The 23,096-nt window shown below is 40.8% G+C and overlaps 2 protein-coding genes across 2 annotated transcripts; both read right to left on the bottom strand.

The window, feature by feature from the left end:
- Nucleotides 1–974: 974 nt before the first annotated feature.
- saa (serum amyloid A) lies at nt 975–2,472 on the bottom strand. The gene is made up of 4 exons (XM_084337769.1): nt 2,411–2,472; nt 2,205–2,301; nt 1,954–2,092; nt 975–1,259 (listed from the first exon to the last, which is right to left on the bottom strand). Exons 2-4 carry the CDS (start codon nt 2,290–2,292, stop codon nt 1,118–1,120), a joined length of 369 nt encoding a protein of 122 aa, XP_084193895.1. The 5' UTR covers nt 2,293–2,301; nt 2,411–2,472; the 3' UTR covers nt 975–1,117.
- A 13,411-nt stretch (nt 2,473–15,883) lies between these two features.
- Nucleotides 15,884–22,336, bottom strand: fth1a (ferritin, heavy polypeptide 1a). Its single transcript, XM_084337768.1, has 5 exons — nt 22,009–22,336; nt 21,447–21,552; nt 20,124–20,270; nt 17,212–17,337; nt 15,884–16,377 (listed from the first exon to the last, which is right to left on the bottom strand). Exons 2-5 carry the CDS (start codon nt 21,546–21,548, stop codon nt 16,219–16,221), a joined length of 534 nt encoding a protein of 177 aa, XP_084193894.1. The 5' UTR covers nt 21,549–21,552; nt 22,009–22,336; the 3' UTR covers nt 15,884–16,218.
- Nucleotides 22,337–23,096: the final 760 nt, after the last annotated feature.

Raw genomic sequence — 23,096 nt, 5'->3', positions numbered from 1 at the left:
GGGCTGGGCCAAACTTGATTTGGGAGCCATAAATAGCACAATGTATTTTGTTTGGCAAATTACAAAATTCTAGCCTGCATAGAGGTGGGATGTCAGAAGCATGCATGCAATGCATCCTGGTATATGTAGGCACTGCTGGCATGGCATGAGGAATGTATTGCTTCAATTGACAACCATAGCACCAGTTATCTTATTATGTTCGATTAGTTCGGTTTGATGGGACATTTTAGATGGGCCATACGCATATGTAGAGTTGCAAGCTTCAGCATTAGTGTTTCCCAAGCCATGTTTTGTTTATTAATTATTTTCATCATAGCTTATAGCATGCATTTTCTATTTGACCTAAAAATCACAATTTAGGTCAATGCAAAAGGGTTACCCAACTTGAAAATACAAGTTGAGACAACATTTGATAAGTAGCCTAATCTTTTTGGAGTGGACTTTAATAGTTGAATAAACGAAATAGAAGAAAGTGAATGTTAAAGATTTACATCGTACCTATTGAGTTGATTCAACAACAACAATAAAGCAAAAAGGTTACTCCTTTTATACTTGGCAATGTCCTTTTATACTGACTCCTCATTGTTATATTGAATATGTCTTGCCCAGTGCAGGACATGCACTCAAAAGCACTAAAAGCATTCAATAATACTTTTTGTCTGGAAACGGGCAATAGATGAAATGAGGCATCTATTTTTCAAATAATTTCATATTAAAGGCACAGATTCAGAGAAACACAATTTCATATTAAAGGCACAGATTCAGATGAACATAATTTAATAAAAGGCACAGACTCAGAGAAACACAATTTCATATTAAAGGCACAGACTCAGAGAAACATCATTTCATATTAAAGGCACAGACTCAGAGAAACATCATTTCATATTAAAGGCACAGACTCAGAGAAACATCATTTCATATTAAAGGAACAGACTCAGATAAACGTAATCTTTTCCAGACGTTTAATCACAACAATTCATATAAACATGACGTGTATTTATTGTGATATTTTGTGTTTTTGGCAGTGCAACATAACATAAGTGCAATTCTACTATAGGTGCTGTAATTGTCTCAGGAAGTCAAATGGATAGGTATCTTGCATTTATGTTTGTAATATTCAGTATCTCCTGGGAAGTCCGTTAGGTCTGTAACGGTTGGGGTTTCCTCCATTGCGTCCCCAGCGATTAGCCCTCTGGTCAGCAGCTGAATCTACACGACCTCGACCACTGTTTCCACCCTGCAGCAGTTCCCTGCCATCACTGCAACACAATGTTAAATATACCATCAGCATCACCAGACTACACAGACTACCTATGTTATTTTTCACATCATGTTAGTTAGACAAGACGGTGAGTTCCAGTATAATTGCCTGCGTGTTTGTCAGCCGCAATATCTTGTTGAAATAAAAAGGTGGATAAAAGGTAAAAAAATGTTTACAATACATGGCAGCCGTTTGTATACAATGTAGACAGACTGAAATTGTGCTCCCTCCCATCAGCAGTATGTCAACTGGTAGAGTGTTTGTCGATCTGAGCATGGCACTAATACTGCCAGGGTTAGGGGTTCGATTCCCACTGGGGCCAGCCATACTGAAAAATGGATGCAGTCCTTCCAGTGTAAAGCACTTTGAGCAGTACTGGTGCTAGAGAGAGAAATGCAGCCTCTCCTATCGAACTATATCACAAGCGCCACCCTCTTTTCTTGATTGGACTAACAAGGGAAGCAACCGTTGTGATTGGAGGATCAAGAAAATAGGACAGGGTTTGAGATAGGTCAATTGGACTCTACATACGTTCCATCAAGCCAGCAAGAGTATATAAAATATTCAATATGTTCCTCGCACGCGCACACACACACACACACGCATGCACGCACGCACACACATGCACGTGCACACAATCCACACACACACACACACACACACACACACACACACATCTTATCAATACACACCTGATTACTTTAGCTGCCCATCTGCCCCCTGGTCCCCTCCTGGCAGCATCATAATTTCCTCTGGCATGAAAGTATTTGTCTGACTTCTTCCAGTTGGCCTCCTTCATGTCATTATATGCACGGAGCATATCTCGAGTACCTATAGTAGGTGAAGGAGACAAACAGTGAGAGATTATTATAGATTATTATAGACGGAACAGGAGCAGTTCTTGAAAGGCGTTAGGAGTTTATGAAAAAGTCTAGCTCCTAACCTCGTGCAGCTTCTCCAGGGAAACGGTACCACTGAGCGTGGGCTCCTGCAACGAGGACCAGAACAAGCCCGGCTAGGAACAGCTTCATGTCTGTAATCTAACAGAGAGAAGTCGTTACAAACAGCAGAAACACATGGAAACTACTAAAACGTTGTGTACAATCTTTCTCTCATTATTCTACAGACACAAATTCAGCTTTTGTTTACCTTGCAGCTCCTGGGAAGAGATGGCCAAAGAGTGAGACTGGAGATACTGGAGTGGGAGGGAGTATCCTGAGGCTTTGGACTCTGTAAAGCTCACTCAGTTTATATTCTCTCCTGGAGGGGGTTGGGCAATGAGTTGTATCAAAAATGGAAATTCTACCTTTGCACAATGAAGGGTTGAAACGCTTGGGCACATTCCTTGGTTGTGCAACTGTGATTTTAATAAAAGGGTTCAAACACATTTACAACTCTTTTTTAATGGTTGAGTCAGGTTGACAAAATATTTGTAGGAAGCATATTTCATATTTTGGAGCCTCTATATTCAATTCTAAACTGAGATGAGTAATTATGAAATTGGAAATTAAAAGGGGACATGTTATCTATCTTTGTATATGACCGTCCTTGAATCTGTGGAAATTTGTACTAGTATAAATCTTTCTTCCCTGGTATTGAATATGCAGTTTTGGTGGGAATAGCACCACATTTTAAACTAATTATTTCCTTCCCTGCCTGGCTATACACAAGAGTAAAAACATTTACAGGAGTGCTCCAGTAGCACACCATGGTAGCACACCGCGCTGCGTCGCCAGACTCCGTGCTGCGTCACGGATCTGGTTGACTCCGAGTTCGATTCCCGGACTCGCCGTCATTTGCCGAATGTCTCCCCCTGCTCTCTCTCCCGTTTCACCCTACAACTGTCGGTCATGCTTGACCAGAAAAGCGATAAACGCTAAAAAATAAAGTAAAAAAAAAAAAAAAAAAAACATTTACAACTGGGCAGTGTGATGAAAAATGTGTATTTATGCTGCATATACTATACTGTATATTATAAGATGTTCAAGAATATATCTGTTTGCAAATACTGAGATGAATAAGACTGCTAAACCTTTTGCGTGTGTTCTTTCCTTAACTAAACACAACAACATTTAAATAAAGATGAATATGGTAGAATACAAATTTAAATATAAATGGCATGGAATAGCAGCTGGGCATAAATTGCATAACAATAGATTATCTCTAAATTATGCATATAATAATAATTTAGGACCTGCTCAGAGGTCATCAATCGGCACACATGCGTTGCATGCATGCAATTCGTATTTAAGCATTACATCACGCGCAGGAGTGGTTTGTGAACAATAAACCATGCCTAGGGGTGGTCGTTAGCTTTTATACAACTGCCAGATTCATCCAACCTTATTTCTATACAATAAACACACATTAATCGAAGATTTATTGAAAAAACCATCCGCCAGAAAAAGTAGTTCCCACAACTACAAAAAAGACAAGTTGCCTCCATGTGGAAGCAGCTTGAAGTGCATCCAACCAAACTAACACATCCAACTGTGTATTATTGGAATGATTGAGAGAAGTTGCCTCATGTGGAAGCAGCTTGAAGTGCATCCAACCAACTAACACATCCAACTGTGTATTATTGGAATGATTGATTGAAAATTTTATTACCAGATGCAGAATGGGTACAATACAGTACGGCTCAATACACACAATTGTTAAGGGAATGCAGACCTACTTTCCATAGAACTTCATTCTTAGATGCTTCTATATAAAGTAGGTAAAACAAATTAAAACGTTTTCTTTGCCCTATAGGAAAAAAAACGTTTTCTTCGCCCTATTTTTTTTATTTATTTCTTTTAGCCTAAACTTAACCAGTTGGAAACCAGGGGTACAGTAATAAAATTAGCAATCAACCAATCAATCAATTCAATAGACCATGCTCACTTAAAACAGCGCTGCTTCTCTCTCAGTCTGACTCCCCCGCTGTTGCAGACAGGAGTGTGTGTGTGTGTGTGTGTGCGTGTGTGTGTGTGTCACAGTGTGTGTGTGTGTGTGTGTGTGTGTGTGTGTGTGTGTATGCGTGTGTGTGTGTGTGTGTGTATGTGTGTGTGGGTGTGTGTGTTTGTGGGTACGCCAGCGTCGGACAGTGTGAGAGTGAACGCTGCAGTCAGTGGGAAGGAAGTAGAAATTTAAATCAATCAATTAATCAATCAATCAATCCGCGATTTTTCTTTTGTTCTAAATTGACTCAAGACCCATCAATTACATCATCCAACATTGTTTAAAGGACTAACACATTCCCCTTGACAGAATCGCTTCATATTTAGTCGTTATGGCGCTATCAACATATCCATTTGTTGTCCGCGATCTTGTTTTCTCCCGGAGTGAGCCGGGGAGTGATATGTGATTCGGTTGTGGGCGGGTCCTGAGCCCAGGACCGTGGATTGTTGCCAATAAAGACGTGTAAATGAACTGTTTCAGCCAATCAGAATCGAGAAATTTGCATGCCGTTGTATAACTGCGATTAACCCATCCCGTTGTCCTTCCCCCCCAAGGGCAGCCGGGAGCAGACAGGCGTCAACTAGAGCCATGCCAGGGGACCAATCCAAGTGCTCCTGTCCGTCTTCGTCAAGGACGCCACAGCGTTAGCGATCTATTGTTGTGCATGTTTTTCCATTGGGTTTATCTTATCGGGGGGAAACCCTTGCGAGCACGGGGAGAACATGCAAACTCCACACAGAAAGGCCTGGGAGATACCCCACCTGGGTAACTGGCATCATGGCATCAAGCGGGAATCGAACCCTGGACCTTCTTGCTGTGAGGCGACAGTGTTAACCACTACACCACCGTGCCGCTACTATACAGTGGACTATACGATAGTCTATCATTATAATACACTAGTCACAGTATATCTAGTCATAGATAGTCATCAGTATATTGTGTGCAAAAAATTGCTCTGAATTGTATCACAGTGTGTAAGTAGTGTGTGTAAGTGCAGTGTGTGTGTTTTTAGCCTACTTTTGGAAATATTTTATGAGCTAGCCTAATATCCATAGGTTTAGGTTTAAGTTGATTTTGACAACAGTGCTGTGGCTATTCTTCCTGAGGTCCATAAAACATAAAATACAGTTACAGACTTAAAGTATACACTCAGACATTCACATGGCATACAGACAAATTAAAAACCACAAGACATGCTCCTAATCCATTCATAATACAATACATCATAATACAATTTAGCTTTTTCATACATTGGAATGTGTGATGGATCACGGTCTATGTGGGTTTAGTTTTAGTGTATTCCTGCATGCTTTGGATGTATTTTGGGTTTTCTCTGGTGAGCTGAGAATTGGCAGTGTAGCTTGGTCCATTTATAGCTTTGTATATAAGGAGCATGTAAGCCATTTCGACATTGTCTGTGATTAGGCCCATCACTGGTGTCATCATAAATCCATGTTGGAGCTGTGTGTGGCACAGTCGTGGATGTACAGGGAGTAGAGGCTCGCTGATAACAAACTATCATTACACCTGGGGAAAACAGAGTCCATTCTCTTCAGTTCAAATAACAAACTTAGCAACGGCTTCTCAGTTACAGTGGGTGACAATATTGTCATAAGGAAAGATGAAATTACATACCTGGGTTCCATCCTAGAAGCAAATCTTTTCTGTGACAAAATGGCATCCAATGTAATCAAAAAAGTCAACCAACAAACTAGATTCTTGTACCGGATCTCCTCTCTGGTAAACAAGAATACACTGAAGACTCTGGCAGGAGCACTCATTCAAGGGTACTACGACTATGCTTGCACTTCATGGTACCAAAGCACCTCAAAGGCGCTAAAAACAAAATTACAAACATCACAAAACAAACTGGTCAGACTACTGCTTGACCTTACTCCTAGAACCCACCTCACCCCTGCCCACTTTGACAACCTAGGATGGCTTAGAGTAGACGACAGAGTACAGCAACTTGCAATGGGCCCATGGTCTACAAGATACACTACACCACCCATGTACATGTCAAAATACTTCCCAAAGGTCAGTGAATACCACGACCACAACACCAGAGGGAGCTCCACAAATCATGTCAAACCCAGATTCGGCTCAAACAAGGGACTAAACACGTTTCGCAATTATGCCACATCAATGTGGCACACCCTACCCACAGCTGTAAAGGAATGCGAATCACTACCCACTTTAAAAAACACTTTCAAAGAGCACCTACGGGAGACTGCAATTCGAAACTGGCCCCTGTAAATGTCCAAACCCAACCCCCTCCAATGTACAGTTCCCCCCCACCCGCCTACCCAACCACCTCTTTCCCTGGCCTGATATCACCCCCTCCCATGAGAGCCGGCCTTTGGTTGTCTCCCATGAGCTATCTCTTTTCTGGTGCCTAAAGTTTGACACAACCTCTGGCCTCCTAGATTTGTTTGATTTGATTTGATATCTTTATTTATCTCGAACATTTCAACCATAAAACAAACACACAAATTTGTAATAACAAAAACTAAATAAAAGAAAAACTAAACAAAATAAAATACAATAATCAGCATAGCTCAAGACAATGGTTTTGTTTGAGAAGGGACAGAATGAAGCAAAGCTTATCTGGTCCTGCCCCTTCCTTACAATATCAATTTAATATGTAAGTTATCTATCGATATCAAAAAAGAATATACCTATCCACTACAGCAAAAGATAAATAAATAATTATAAAAATATACTAGTTCACGTTATTTTCAAGCTCCTCTAAATTATACTTGTCCAAGAATTCCTGTTTATATCTGCATTTAAACATTTCAATGCAATTTTATTCCAAATGGATACCCCACAAACTGAGATGCACTTGCTTTTGAGAGTTGTACCGAGAATAGGTTGTTTTAAATTCAATTTCCCTCTTAGATTATAACCCCCATCTCTGCCCATGAAAATTGTTTGTATGTTGCCAGGGTCCAGGGACAATATTTTGTGTTACTTTTTTTTATTTCTTGTGAAACATATGGTGGTACAGAGAAGCAAAGGTTGTTTATCGATATTAACATATCACCATGATTCTTTTTTTGCTTTTATGAGACATGACGAGACACGGACAGGACTGAAATTGACCAGGAATAAAAACAAAAAACAAATTTTTTTTTAAAAGAACAAAAAATAAAAACGAAACAAAATCGAAAGCAGGTCAAAATAAACTAAAAAAAACTAATTCTCTGAAGGTTTGCCGCCAAGTAGTGTAGAAGGTTGGGCAGTGCAAGACCACCTTCACGTTTGCTTTTCTGGAGAAGCGCTCTGCATGCCCTTGGACTCTTGCCCGCCCAGATAAATGTAGAAATGGTTTTGTCTAACATTTGAAAAAATTATTTAGGTAAGAACACCGGGAGGGATTGAAAAAGAAACAGAAATATTGGCAGAATATTCATTTTAACAACAAATTCTGCCTGCCAAAGAGATAGGGAGAGATTCCCACCGTTTCAGATCAGATTTAATATCCATGACTAATTTTGTGATGTTGTCCCTAATTAACAAAGAGAGGGAGTGGGCTATGTTAACGGAAACCGTTCTGCGACAAACAAAATGGTAAAGAGCTTTGGGGGATTTGCTTAGCTGCCTCATTTTACACTCACTTTACTGATGGTTAACTTATAACATTAACATAAAATATTTTGTGTTACTTTAAACATGAATTGTGCAGTTTTGAATTTAACCAAATCTTTAAATGTTGTTCCCTCTGCGAGGGACTCCATCTGACTGGATACCTATTTATTCAGTAGAGAATGTTGACACTTTGTGAGGATTGGTTTTTTCCCCACCACAGGCTTCCTAAAGTACTGTGATGATTGGTCCGCTCCTCACCCACACGCTCCGTTCCTTTAAGGTATTTTGTTAATTAATTGCATTCCCCGCCACACGCTTCTTTCCTGTAAGATGCCGTGTTGATTGGTGCTCTCCCCACCACACGCTTCTGGAGCAATGATCAATTTCATCCCGCAGCTGTCACAGCTTGTCATTAGCGCCCCGTGGCTTTATATACCCTGATCTCCCTAATATCGATGTTGGATCGTTTTGAATATTCCCTGCATCTGCCTTTCTTTCCCGTCGCTGTTCCCTGTCTGTTGCTCCCCAGGACTCTCGTGAAGTATCCCTGTTGGAGAACCTGATTCCCCGTACGAAGCTGCGCCTCGTTTATCTGCCCGCTTTACGCGTTGCGCTCTGGTGAGTTTTTGGAAACAGTTCTTTTTGGATCACCCGTTTTTTGTGTGTTTGTGAAACACCGAAGAGATCCCGTTTTTGTTATACTGTTCTCACCTATTTTTTGTTGTTGGATTTACACCTTGGATTACCGTATTGTTTTTTCTCTGGACTCTGCTAACTGTGTGTATCACACCGAAGATCAAGTCACTTGGATATTTGTTTGGATCAGTCACCTCTCTGTTTCTGTTGTGCGCTGAGCTAACTGGGATTTCTCTCTCTCCCTCCGTTTCCACCTGGAGTGTATGCTGGGAGGATCTGCAGAGCGGCTCAGACGTCACAAGCTAATTCCTCACCATCACCTACTGGGAGAATCTGCAGAGCCGCAAACATTCTTCACATGCCAGATTCCCCGTTTGTTCTGTTGCTCAACCTAATTCTATCTTGTGACTCTGAGAATAAATACGCCCTTGCTTTGGCTAACTCTGAAACAACTCTCTCTGTGCCGTTGCGCTTGGGGTCGGTTACAAACCCTAACACACTTAGTGTGATGCACAGGTCAGAATTAAGAAGACTGTCCTTTCATCCTAATAACATCCTAGTACTTATATAATTGCCTTAATGGCTTTATCTTTCTAATCAAACTCAAATCCTTCGGTGTTGAATGCTGAACTGTAGTAGAAGAATGGGGAAAAAGGGGAATTCTGAATATTTTCACATCTTATTAGTCAGAATATTCCATGACAGCAGTACATTAGGTAGGCAGTGTTCCATGGCTCCAAAAAGCATGCAGGGTTGGTGTTGTGGAAAGACCCAAAATGCAGGACAATACAGGCAGATGATGGTGAAACACAAAAGAGGGTGTATTTATTGTAACAAAAATGAAAGAGGACACAGGATACAAAGGAAAACACAGAAACAAAACAGGAACTCGTTCATCTAAAGACTGAAGACGGCAAGGAGTACCTATATCATTTCCCCCTATAGTGCCCAAATAACATGTCAGAGAGATGTACTGCTTTCAAGATACGTTTTCGTCAACTCATGTGCTTGTTTTGACCTTAGTTAAAGGGACAGGATCCCTCACCACAATGTATTCACAATATCCACTAGAAGGAGCCCTCATCTCAGGAACGTGTCTGCAGCCCTGAAGAAGACTAGAGGGAACCTAGTGAGTAGACATTAGGGAACAGAAAGAAACATGATGACTAACTATTTCTTGCCATGTTTTTATGATGTCAGTCTGTGCTCTGAGTCAACTGGGAAGAGTTAAACCGCACTCTTACCGTAAAAAGGACGTGTTGCACAATACAGGAAAATCCACCTATTGCCTCAAACATAGGGAAGTCCAAAAGATCTGCTCTTGCATAAAATATAATATAACATATAAATAACACCCAGATATATATCTGTATATTTGGTGATTCCAGTAGCTACAATCCTGTACAGTGTAAACACACAAACCAAAAACCTTAAGGTGCATGCATCGCCTTAAGGTGCATCTGATCTGCTGATTAATAGTTTTTCTTGAGCTCAAAAAAAAACGGAGCTGAATAGTAAAAAGACCAAGGTTAAAATCTGGGAAACAGTTAACCAAGTAAAAACATTTTTTGCTCTGATGAGGAACACCAGGTTATGTAAATTTGCTTGGCATAGTTAAAAGACTTATTTTTTTTAGAAATACACTTATCTTCCCCGGAGTCAGACAATTGAGATAGATATCAGCTTCATCTCTGTGTATCCAGTAGCCCCAGAGAGGTCCAGATGTATGCTAGCCTAGCTTAGCAGGACTGGAAGCAGTAGGGAGCAGCTAGCCTAGCTCTGTCAAAAGTGAAGAAATACTCTTCCAACAACTTCAAAACTGACACACAGAGATGAGAATTGATATCAATCTCCTCGTCTGACTGAAGATGCCAAATAAGTGTATCTTCCAAAATGTTGGAATGTTCCTTTAAAGACCAACCGACCGTTGGAATAAGTGGCGGTGTTTGCAGGGCTATATCTATATTCTATATTATAGCTATGGATACCGTGGTGAATATAAGTATAGTTTTAGAGTGATCCTGTTTAATCCCAGAAAACTACGATATGCAGCAATACGTGAATTTCACTAAAAGCGTTGGCGTTTCTCGCCTGCACACGCTACTATTTCTAAATCAAATGTATATAATAGGTATTATGTTTCATGAATGCATGAAAGGGGGGGGGGGTCGTTTTTTTATGCTTTGATCATCACCAACGGCATACGTTGTGGAGTAACGTTACACACGTTGCGATCGAGGCGAAATCATGGTTGGATCAAAGCAGGATTGATATCATTTAGTCCTTTAGGTACCCCAAAAAGAATATTCCAATTGTCTGATAGCGAGTCCCAGTATTGGTGTCCATCGTGTCGCCAACATAATCCACCACAACAGATGCATCTGGGGCATTTGACACTGCTCAATGCGATCGGGATAACCGCTCGACTCGCCTGACAAAGAAAACTGCACCCGGAGATATTTGAACGTTACACAGGCCAAGATATAAGGTTTCAAAGGGTGCTCGATACTGCCACCTGGGAGGATGCGGCCGGTATTGCACTTTGGCAATCTCAGGATGATTCCCCATGTTAACCCCGAGTCCGTGTGCCTGTAATGAATAGAAATATAATAAAAGAAATAACGATGAAAACCCGACTATACTCGGGTCTGGCGCTGAACGGTTGGCGAGATAACCTAACTATCCTCGGGTCTGGCGCTTATTGAGTTAAGGTAGATTTAGAAAAGAAAAAGATTATACTGATGGTAAAACACTTTAGATGTTTGGGAGTTGAAGTATTCCCTACCATAAGCCAAACGGTGAAGCACAATTACATAAAAATCCAAAATTAAATCAAATACGACCTTGACAGGTGGTCAAAACTTAAAAACTCAGTACAGGCACGGGTATCAATAGTTAAGATGGACGTCCTACCTAGAATCAACTTCTTTAGCTCAATGCTACCGTTACCCCCTCCAGAGGGTTACTGGAAAAAATTACACTCCTCCACATACAAATTTATTTGGAATAACAAACCACCACGTATAAAAAGATCCACCGCACAGAGAAACAAAGCAGACGGTGGTATGGCATTTCCAGATTTTTTCCACCATTTTAAGGCGTACACTTTAAGACCACTGACAACATGGTTTGATCCCCAAGCATCAGTATCCTGGAGAAATTTAGAAGAAAATATAGTAGCTCCACATAGACTGAAGGACATAGTATACACCAAATTATCAATTAAGCAATGCGAACGGAAATTTGGCCCCATAATTACTCATGCGATCCGGATATGGCGTGAAACACAAAAAAAATATTCTAACCCACATAAATGGCATAATCATACTCCCTTATTCAATAACAATGCACTCTTGATTGGAAAACGACCTATAAGATTCCCTAGATGGGAAAAGCAAGGCATACACCCATTAGGAGATGTTTTCAACAAACAGGGTTTTTGAAGTTATGATGAAATACAGAAAAAAATCGATCTCACCGATTCCACATATTATTTTTACGCACAGTTATTGTTATGTTTGAAGGCTCACGGTGTTCCATTAAGGATACCAATTGTACACCACAGATACCACAAATTCTTCTATGAAAGAGAGACATCGAGAGGTTTTGTTTCAGATTTTTATCATCAATTACTAACGTCCTCGTATGAAACCCTCCACCTAGACTCAGTCTGGAGGAGTGATATACCAGACCTGGAAAAAGATTTTGATTGGCAAGAAGCCTGGGCAAATGTTCGACTTGCATCAAGGAACCCGGACCATCAACAAATCAATCTTAACTATATTCACAGGACATACTTGACTCCTATAAGACTGAACAGAATGGGTCTTAAGAGACTCCAAATGCTCCTTATGTACAAATGGCGACGAGGGGACATTTATGCACATGTACTGGGACTGCCCACCAGTTAAGATATTCTGGAAAGAAGTGACCCAGCAATTATCAAATCTCTTAACTCTGAATATACCTGTACACCCCTCTGTATTACTGCTGAATGATGTTTTTGAGTGTGCAGTACCTCCACAGCTAAATAGATTGGTTTTATCTGGTATCACAGTGGCTAAAAAGCTGATAGCATCACGATGGTTTCAACCGGAAAAAATTTGCCGGAAGGTCTGGATTCTTACATATCTCGATGTGATTTATCAAGAAATATCTACAGCAAGAATTTTGGGTCTCAATGAATCCAAAATGACAATGTGGTTAGAAGTGGTGGAGAGAATAAAAGCTAGCATATAATGGTAGTGTCTGGTTAGGAGCGAGTGATAATGGATGGATTATCCAATGGGGGGTCCGGGAGGGGGGGGGGGTACGAGCTAGAGCATATGTGTGTAGGGTATTAGATAGCAGGTATTAGGGGTATATCCTGTATAAGACATTTAACTAAATGGTGACTTCATTGGATGTGCACTGTTAATTAATGCTTGTATATCTTATCTTGTGTTGTCATGTTTGTTTATGTGTTTGTTTAAAAAATAATACAAAAAGAAGAAAAAAACAAAAAACAAAAAATTTGAAAATGTCCTTGCGTTTTCCCCATAAAAGAGCGATATAATTCACATTATTCAGAGTAATTCTTTTAAATTATTATTTTTTTAAATCATCTGTAAACAAACATAGTGCTGAAAATACACTTTGACTGCTGTTTGGATAGGGTTAGGGTCTTTACTCTTGGCTACATTTGAAAAAGAAACACAACATTAATTAATACGTCTGTATTGATCGATTTATGATAAAACAGCAGGGTCCGTAGGTCGTGACTCTGAAGGTATACCGTCATGGATCCATACAAAGGTAAAGTGGGTTGGGTTGTTGTTCTTCTCTATCAGAAAGATGAAATAGACATTGGTATCTGTTTATCTTGGTTGGTTGGTCATTGATGGAAAATTGCCACCATATATCATAATGATGCTTGATTGGAATTATGGACTTTGTCCTTCCCTGACCCGCTCAAAAGACTGGCCTTCACTTTAGGTCCCACGAGTTCAGTCTGAACTTGGTGAGCCTGCCTTTTGCTTTGATGCACCAGCTTCCTGGAATGATCTTCAACTCAAACTAAAAATCAATACTCCACTATCCTATAAAAGCATGACCTCAAACCTCCCTACCTCAGTATGTACATAACTGTTTTTAATTCAACCTGATCTCTCTTTGTTTTTTTTCCTCAAGAATAAATAAAGGTTTCAATCTAAATATAGAAACAGAAATGTCAATCAATTAAACTATTTAAATTAATTAAAACAACTACACACTGAGGTGAAATGGTTGACTATTATAGATTTAAACTGACCAATGGATACTAAAATAAAGAGTTTTAAAGTGCTTTGCAAAACATTCCACGTGTCGGGGGCACAGAAGCCCAAAGCAAACGATCCTAACTCTGGGGACCGTAAGGGTAGCGCCAATCACCAGAGCGAGTATGATTTACAGCCTGCAGTGTTTTTGAACTTGGCATTAGTGATCACTGTCCAATTGCTTGTATTAGAGGTATGCGCTTAATAAAAACAAATTCTCACATGGTTACTAAGAGAAATTCTGGACAGATGTTTTAACTGATCTTCACCATAGTAGTGATATACACCTCACAGTTGAGTTATCTGACTTACAAATGGGTAAAAAGTATTTATTTTGTGAAGACTTTTATCTCAATCATTGATAGGCATGCACCTCTTAATACATTTAAATAAAGGATAGAGTAACACCTTGGTTCTCTCAGGAGTTGTTGTCAGCCTTGTTTAAAGAGGAATATCGCTTGGTCTTATTCTTATGCCACACTCTCAGGTGACACATTGGCTGTCATTCAAACAAATTAGAAATCAATGCACCTCTGCAGTGACAAAAGCCAAGTCAGATAATTTTTTTTTTTTTTAGATCTCATCACCAGCTCCTAATCTAATCTGGCCAATTTCTGGAAAGCAGGTCATTTGAATAAAAACAAACCCACAAATTATCCGCCTATGCACATCAAGTACGGTGACTGTGTGATTTTGGACTGAAATGAGATTTGCCTAACATTTAACAAGCACTTTGGGGATGCAGGGCATTTGTTTGATAAGATCTGGCTGTTGATAATAGTATGTACTCAATGGATTGGATCACGCCCCCAAATCTTTCTTTAATCCCTTCACCTCTATTTGTACGGGAGGCGTCAGTGTATGAAAATGGATGATGCCCAGTCTGAGTTTTTGCAGATAACATAAAGGGTGTACTGCAAGGTTCAATTCTGGGCCCAGTCCACTTCACCATTTATATAATAAATAATATAGCCTCTACATTGAATGGTTGTCAAGACTATTTGGATGTGAATGATACTATAATGTATTGTATTAATGACTGTTCAGCTAGCAATGGATAACTTCCAACATTAATTTGATGCTCTGCAGGAAGCTCCCATGAATATTAAACTGGGGCTTATAAAATGTATGCTATTTTCTATTATAATTGTTTACGTATATCTACTCTACTACTATGGATCCACTATCGAGTGTCACTGAATATAAATATTTTGGCATTTAGCTTGATGAAAATGTTACTTTAATACCACACAGCCAATCTCACTATCTCATCATTCTCTATGATTTGCAGAAAGAGCATTGTTGAAGCAGTCTTCATCAGTTTTGGATTATGGTGATGTAATTTATAGAAACACTGCCTCGTCCACTTTTACCCCATAGACGTCTACTATTCTGCTCTTAGATTCATAACTGGTGATTAGTTATGGCACTCATCATTGCATCCTGTATGATGTGGGTTGGTCTTCTCTATCAGAAAGATGAAATAGACATTGGTATCGGTTTATCTTTAAGGCCATTAATGGAAAATTGTCACCATATATCACAATGATGCTAGAATTATGGCCCTTATCTGACCCGCTCAAACGATTGGCTCACTTAAGGTCCCACGAGTTCAGTCTGAACTTAGTGAGCCTGCCTTTTGCTTTGATGCACCAGCTTCCTGGAATGATCTTAAACATATAAAAAAAAAAAACTCCACCCTATAAAAATATCACAAGCCTCCCTACCTCAGTATGTAACTGTTAATTTGATCCTTGTTTTTTTCCCCCATCCGTTTGTCCTATTTAGGCAAATGTATTTTTCCCTTTTATATGCATTCTGAACCGTGCGGAAACTGAACTTGTAATCTCGACAACATTGCAAATGAGGGTAAACCTCAATGTTCATTTTGAGAATAAAAGGTTTCAGTCAAAACACAGTATATATATATATATATATTACATATCTTGATGAATTGAGATTACTGTATTAAAACAAATCTTATTTACAAAAATTACTCAACTATTTTTAAGGGTATAAAATGCATCTTGAGGGGAACTTTAAGAATACCCTTTACCTATTCATTCCAGCTATTGAACTAAATGTTCCGGTATTTTTTTAATCATCATTTCTCTATCCCGTCAGACTGATATGAACACAAACACGACAAAGAGTCCAATCAGAATTGAGAGGGTTCCATTTATTTGGTGTAATAATGTCAGTCATAAAACACAGCAAATGCAAGGTTGTGACATGACAGATGAGGGGAATGAGTGCAAAGCAGTGCAGATGATCACAGATGCTTTTAGGTAATGGCTTGTGGCACTAGGTGCGGTAAGACAGAACCAGTAGATAACACACTGAACTGTAGATAGATGATAGAGATACGTGAATCAAGGAGCAGAGTGTAATATGAAGGGTTTCACAGAGTTCACCCAGTGCCTGAGACGTTGTCTTAGAAAGATATACAAGGACATAAATAGAGAAGCCAGCTATAAAGTGGTGTGGAGGCATCTAGCTGCTCTCCTTGCCCAGAGTGTGTTTGTCGAACAGGTACTCTGCCATGCCGTTCTGGGGAGCACCCATGCGGCGCAGGTTGGTCACCCAGTCCGACAGCTCCTTGATGGACTTCACCTGTTCGTCCAGGTAGTGAGTCTCGATGAAGTCACTCGTCTGATGGAAATGAGAGCACATGTGACGGGGAAGGATCAGTTTTCATGTTAACTCTTGCGTTTTGACATACCCTCCATTAGTAACATGTGTAAAACCGGAACATTCAGATGATGAGTCTGTCGTTTTATGTGGCCTAGCAAGCTAGACTTCACTTAAGCAAAGTGGAGGAGGATTTAATCTACCATGTTGTTCAATCATACCCACTTCAAAAGCTTGAGCTTTATGACCACCTGGTTGTTAAAATAATATAGCACTTCACAACATATACCTCACAGTCACCCATTCACTCAACACACTGATGGCAGAGGCAACCATGCAAGGCGCCACCCTGTTTTAACGGTTCAACACACCACCAGGATCGATTAAACATCCAACATGCTATTTCTCAATTCAAAAAGCTGTTATCATGATTTTTCCCCCCCCTGCCATTGGTTCCATTTAGTAGTCACTCAAAACAAACAATTCCAGGGTTTACTTGGAAGCGGCCCCAGACCACCATTACCCAGAAAGAGGGGAGTGGACGTTTGACTGGGACCCAAACCAATCAAATGAAGAGGGTAGAATAGTCCAGTTTAATCCAACTGCTCCAAACTACTGACATACCTTAAGCCCCACCTGGCCTCCTCCAATCACAACTGTTGCTTAGTTTGTCCGAGGTAAAATGTCACTGCATGGTAACTTCCTGTTACCATGTAGTTCAAGAGGGTGGGAATTGAACAAGAAGTTCCTTTGATTTATCAAGCCAGTATTATTATTATTAACCACTAACCTCTACATCTTCGACATGGACAATGTTAATTTTCTGTGGAACTTTCAAGTCAGGATAATACTCACATGTGGGTCGTTGTGTTCAGAGGAGATTTTGTGCAAGTCCAGCAGGGACTGGTTGACATTCTTCTCCAACTGCAGGGCACACTCCAGAGCCTCCACACCATTGCCCCACTCATCCCTCTCTGGCTTCTGGAAACACCCAATAGAATAGACAGTTTCAGTTTAAGTGAGGCGTTACTAGGGAACAAGTTTATTTCCTGCAAGCCTTCATATTAGGTTGTCACAAAGTGGCCAAGCACAGAGTCAATTAACACTTTAGGTCGGGGTGGAACGCGAGGTCTCGGAGGTTAATGTTAGGATTAGAAACAACTCATTAGGAGACAACTATGACAAGTTCTGGTGTTGCAGGCTGGCCAACAGTCACAGCCATCATATTAGCTAAATTAACTTTTAACAAAGACCCGTTACCCTATTTCTTTAATCATGGAACAAAGCCAAAATGTGACCAATAAGATACTAGAGGGACTCATTTTTGCAGACATTGTTTAGGCTTAAACAAAAGATTGGATTACACTGCAGCAGGGTTGGGCAATATATCGATATTTATTGTGCATCATCCATCCATCATCATACCCGATTGTATTTGTTAAAGACATTGTGAATCATACAGAATTTGTTTTCTTCTCACAAAATGTGAAATTGAGAACATCAACTGAAAATTAGAGTGATAAGTTTGGACTGGTCAGACTTGTGTTAAATTGGACTGGTCGGACAACACAGAGGCCCACTACAGGAAGGGACAGAGCAGGCTGTTCTTCCTGAGGAGACTCAGGTCCTAGAGCTGCCGCGGTATTGATGTTTTCCTTACCGCACACATTTTCAAAATATTTCCTACCGCCGCGGTATTACCGCACACAAAAAAAAGTTTGAATGCATTTTTTTTGTAGTCTACTCTTTATACAGCATATAGCCTGCCTCTAGTCTAAATGTCTATCTTTAGAGGATGACTTGCAGCATGAATATTGTTTGGGATTCGGCATGCACGCATTCGTTATTAAAAGTGAAACACGGATTCGAAGTCTCCCCTCGGTGTCGCGCCCGCCGGTTACCCCCCCCCGACCCTTTCTTCTTCTTATTATTATAACGTTACTACTTATGATTACAAAGGCATTCGATTTGTGGCATTAACGTTAGTATAGTTACACGTTCGTATTTACCGGACCACATAGCAAGGCAAGCGTTACTCAATTAATATCCAAGTTCCTTTCTTTGCTCAGAGCGTGCCGAGTTGTACCCATTCTGCGGTCTGTTAATAAAGTTTTCAATCAGACAAGTGTATAGAACGAAGGGCTTTTATTATAACATTTCGTTGCAGTAAAATCATTATGCCTCGTTCCCTGAGGAGCGACGGCGTCGGTAATCCACTCCGGTCTCCGGTGGGAGCTAACGTACTATTAGCCGTGTTGTGATGGCTGAGATTCAGGAAGTAAACGCACTGCAAGATGCTCCAAGCATGTGACGCGTATCTCTTCTGACCAATCAGTCGTCTGCAGTGTTTCATGTGACTTTTCTGGTACCCAATAGGGTCGCTTGGAATCTCGACAGAGAAGTAGGGTATATCTGCAGAGCCGCAAGCCCAACGAGAGCGTAATAATAATAATAATATAATAAAAAACAGCGGTGATGCCGGTATTCAGCCCAACGCTGCGGTGGGCATGATGTAACAGCGATACCGCGGTAATCCCGATACCGCGGCAGCTCTATCAGGTCCTTCAACGTTTGCAATAGACTGCTGCAGTCATTCTACCAGTCTGTAGTGGCCAGCGTTCATGCTGTGGCATGCTGGGGGGGGGGCTACATCAACTCGAGGGACACCAACAAAATGGTGAGGAAGGCTAGCTCCGTGGTGGTGGCAGAGAGGGGGATGAGAAGGAAGCTGGCTGCTATCCTGGAGAATCCACCCCTCTACGATGAGCTAGTCACGATGAGAAGCATGTTCAGTCACTCAGACTCATATACCCCCCCACACTCAACTAAACCGCCTCGGCCAGTCCTTCATACCAGCGGCCATCAGGCTCCACAACAGTGGGCAAGGACTGCTGCCAGACATCCAACTACAAGTACTAGGAACCTCCATCAATGAGTGTCTGACTCCCACCTAAAAAGGACAATATATACTTACCTTATACATACCGCACCTTGTGTATACTGTATACTTCATCAGAGCACATTTAGCATTTTAAGATTATATATTGCAACTATATTTATTGTAGGACAAATATAACAGAGGGCATACATACCCTCATCTTGCACCGTGTAGCCCATATGCACATGTCCAGACAGAGTTAATTATATTGTTTACACTGCCTTTTTATCTGTACTTCTCCACTGTACTATAATTATATGACCTGTACCATGGCTCCTACTACCTGTACCTCCCCTCCCTCATGCTGCCTGAATTTCCCCAAGGGGATAAATAAAGGAATATCTCATCTTACTGTGTGATCCATCAATTCGCCAAACATGTGACTTTCAATACCTCAGCAGCAGATATCCTGATTTTTAATTACTTGGGGGAAATAAGGCCTTCAGAATATTGTGATATACAACATACATTTTCCCAAATGGCCCAGCCCTACTCAATAGTTGCAGAGAAAGTCAGTTGCATGTCAGTGAAAGATAAGAGGTCCAACACACCCACACCCCGTTTTATCTACTCCCCCTATGTGCCCCTCCCAACTTGAGCCCCTTTACGGCTGCTACTATGCATATGTTCTACTGGAAAATAATATTTCTTGGTGCAGGCTGATGAACATGGATCTTGTGACAAATACGACAATTATTTTGCAAAGTGAAGACGCTGCTCTACCGGTCAAATTTCATACAGTAGGGCAAATTCCTACCAGTGTACTTTCAATACAAGTTAATGTTATACTGCCAAACCACACTCAGAAGACCGCCCACACACACCATACCCTGATATCTTGCAGGAAGATCCTCCCTCCCCTCTGATTCTGGAACTTCATCAGCTTCTCAGCATGCTCACGCTCCTCATGGGACTGATCACGGAAGAACTTGGCAAAATTGTGCAACGCCTGGTCATCACGATCAAAGTAGTAGGACTGAGGAGGAGAGGTGGTTGAGTTCAAAGTTAATAGGTTTTATTACATCGCGTTTTAACATTCGGCGAAATGCTTGGTCAATAGCGCTAGTCAGAGGTCCGTTATTACTCGATAACGGACCTCTGCCGAGCAATAATGACCGCTGTGCGCAGCTGTAGCAATCAAGCCCACTGACACACACTGCATCAGTGCAGCCAATCAGACACACCTGCCGGCTGCTGGCGAAGCTGCCGGCGACAACAGTGGAGCGACAGAACAGTCTGCATTCGATCTCGTCTATGGTGTAAAATTAATTAGGTATATTGTGAGTAAGTTAGCCATGTAATAAGCAGGATAATGTATAGCTATACTCTGTCATTGTCGCAAAATTATTTACCTTCACTACGTTTAAAGAACGGCTAGGCGCCTCGGTGTTCTAAACTCTTGTCTGTCAATTATTTTGCGACAATGACCTCGTAGCTATACATTATCCCTTACATACTTTATGATGAGTCTGGCGATAGGCGTGTTCAACAGGGGGTGGCTGTGTTTACAATGGCTGGAGATAAGAGTTCTGAATGAGGGCAGCTGATGAACTCTCATAACCCAGTCCATGTAGTAAATCTAACCTAATTATCTTTTATTTTGAAGCTTGACAATTGTCCCAGTTAATTTAAACCCGACAGAAATAAAGTGATCACCGATTTTCAAGACTCTGCTCCATTTGCAAAAGTAAATTCATTAGTTAGTTTTAGCCTCAAGTGGATTCAGACCATGACGCAGCATTTTGTGCATGTCTGAATGACTCAGCGTTTATTTTTGAGCATGAATGACTCAGCATTTTTTGTGCATGTGTGAATGCTCCTAACAAACTCAGACCCTCCCAAAAAAAGTGAACACCAAGCACTCTCAAATCCCTTTGCGGGAGCTCACTGTTGGGAGCAGTTTATTCATTAAATTAAAGCACAAGTTGGATAACATTCGTGGTACATATCTTGCAGTGTAGCTATTGAACAAGATACATGTTCAGTGGAGCCTTATTCCAAGACAAAATACTAAGACTGTAGGCTACAAATAAATAGGCTGCAGCTTATGCATACAATATGATGACGTCATGATGCAAAACAGTATTTCACTTTCATTCCATTTCTATATTACAGTCACTCGTCTACACGCTTTGCCGTTCTGACGGCTTACCATGGACAGGTAGACGTAAGAGGCGTAGAGCTCCAGGTTGATCTGCCTGTTGATTGCAGCCTCACAGTCTTGGTGGAAGTTCTGTCTCACCTGGGACGACATGACTCTGAAACACGACGACAGACAAGAGAATCGATAAGGAGGAAATAACAAGGGATATACATGTTTCAGGGATACATTGAGAAATTAAAATAGGTGAGGAAGTTATAAATAATAAATTAGCATCGGTGCAGAGGTTCACAATTGTGTATGTAGGCACTAGCCTTTATTTCAGAGATGAGCAAGAGATGGTATTTTAGCTGATTGTAAGATTAATATCGTTGTTGAAATCTTATCAGGAATGTGTTAACTTAAAATGTAAAATGTCCTGAAATGCATTTGAAGCGTTCAATGCAATACACAATCGGTACCAGTAGTGGTAACGTTAGCGCTGTGTGACGTCACAACGTTGATAGTAGGTTCAGGCTAATCATTGTTTACAACGTCGCCATTTCTGGGACACAACAACAAGGGTAATTGTGTTGGCGACGCAGTTTCGATAGGATAATAAATTGTATCTTACCTGTACTTGAGGGTAGCAACTGTTAACGTTAAGTCTTCTTGTCCCGAAGTCGAAAAGCTAGCTAAGTGAATTAGCTTAGCTGGATATCTTAGCTTTTTTAGAGATAGCGACAAGCTAACGATGGTCGGCTAGCTGATGAGGTTAGCTGCGTCGTTGGTAACGTATCAATTAGCGTTAACGTTACAAAAGCGTCGTTGCAATTTAGAGTTGTTGTCTTGGTGATGATGAAAGTAATTAATCGAATGGCGTTTCTAGACAGTAGAAAGGTTGCCGTTCAAACACTGTTGAAGCAGGTAACCTTCACTGTCCGGATCACGAGAGAAATGATTTGTGTGTAGAGCCGCGTCGAGCTGCCTTATATAGGGCTTTCTACTTCCGGTCTGACATGGACTAGACATGTCAAAATAAGAGTTACCATCACAATTCCATTATACAAAGTTTCCTAGGTGAAATGTATTATTAACTGAAGTTAAAAAATAAAGCAAATAAATGATGAAAGGTCTGTTAAATAATGATATATACACATATATATATAGACCACCGCAACACTTCCAGTATTCTGAAATCATGGCAGAGGGGGAGGGGGGGGGGGGGGGGGGATTGATTGATTGAACATTTTATAAACATATTGCAGAATGGGTACAATACAGTACAGCTCAATACACACAATTGTTAAGGGGATGCAGACCAGAGAAATACTTTTGTCTTGTTTACATCAGGGTCCCCCATTTTCAATTCATCATAACATGACATACATGACATACAGATAGACAGTACTGTTACATCTATACATTTATGACATACCAGATTTACAAATACAGTACTGTTTTTGATACAAGAAGAGTCTAAAAGAGAGTATATACATTTGACGAAGAAACTGTAACTGTGGAGGAGGTTGGTAGGTAGGAGGGGTGGATGGGGGGGTTGGGTAGGTGGCGTGGGGTGGGGGGGAAACTGTACATTGGAGGAGGTTGGTAGGTGGGGGGCAGGGGCGGATTTAGGATTGTAGGAGATCCGGGGCTTAGCCCAGATGCGTGTATCACTTCCGCAACGGATTTAGTCGGATTTCGGTTTCCGGGTTCGCCTGA

This window comes from Notolepis coatsorum (genome assembly GCF_963971535.1).
Source record: "Notolepis coatsorum genome assembly, chromosome: 20".
NCBI lineage: Eukaryota > Metazoa > Chordata > Actinopteri > Aulopiformes > Paralepididae > Notolepis > Notolepis coatsorum.
Note: the sequence above shows the minus strand (reverse complement) of the source record. Positions and strands in the feature narration are given on the sequence as shown.

Bases quoted from the DNA above. Each gene is read 5' to 3' on its own strand.
- saa (XM_084337769.1), bottom strand. From the start codon at position 2,292: ATGAAGCTGTTCCTAGCCGGGCTTGTTCTGGTCCTCGTTGCAGGAGCC. The intron at 2,093-2,204 runs GTTAGGAGCTAG...CACCTACTATAG, and splicing joins CCCTGGAGAAGCTGCACGAG to GTACTCGAGATATGCTCCGT. The intron at 1,260-1,953 runs GTGTGTATTGAT...ATTGTGTTGCAG, and splicing joins TGGGCAGCTAAAGTAATCAG to TGATGGCAGGGAACTGCTGC.
- fth1a (XM_084337768.1), bottom strand. From the start codon at position 21,548: ATGTCGTCCCAGGTGAGACAGAACTTCCACCAAGACTGTGAGGCTGCA. The intron at 20,271-21,446 runs GTAAGCCGTCAG...TCTCCTCCTCAG, and splicing joins CTTACGTCTACCTGTCCATG to TCCTACTACTTTGATCGTGA. The intron at 17,338-20,123 runs GTATGGTGTGTG...GGGTGTTTCCAG, and splicing joins TCTTCCTGCAAGATATCAGG to AAGCCAGAGAGGGATGAGTG.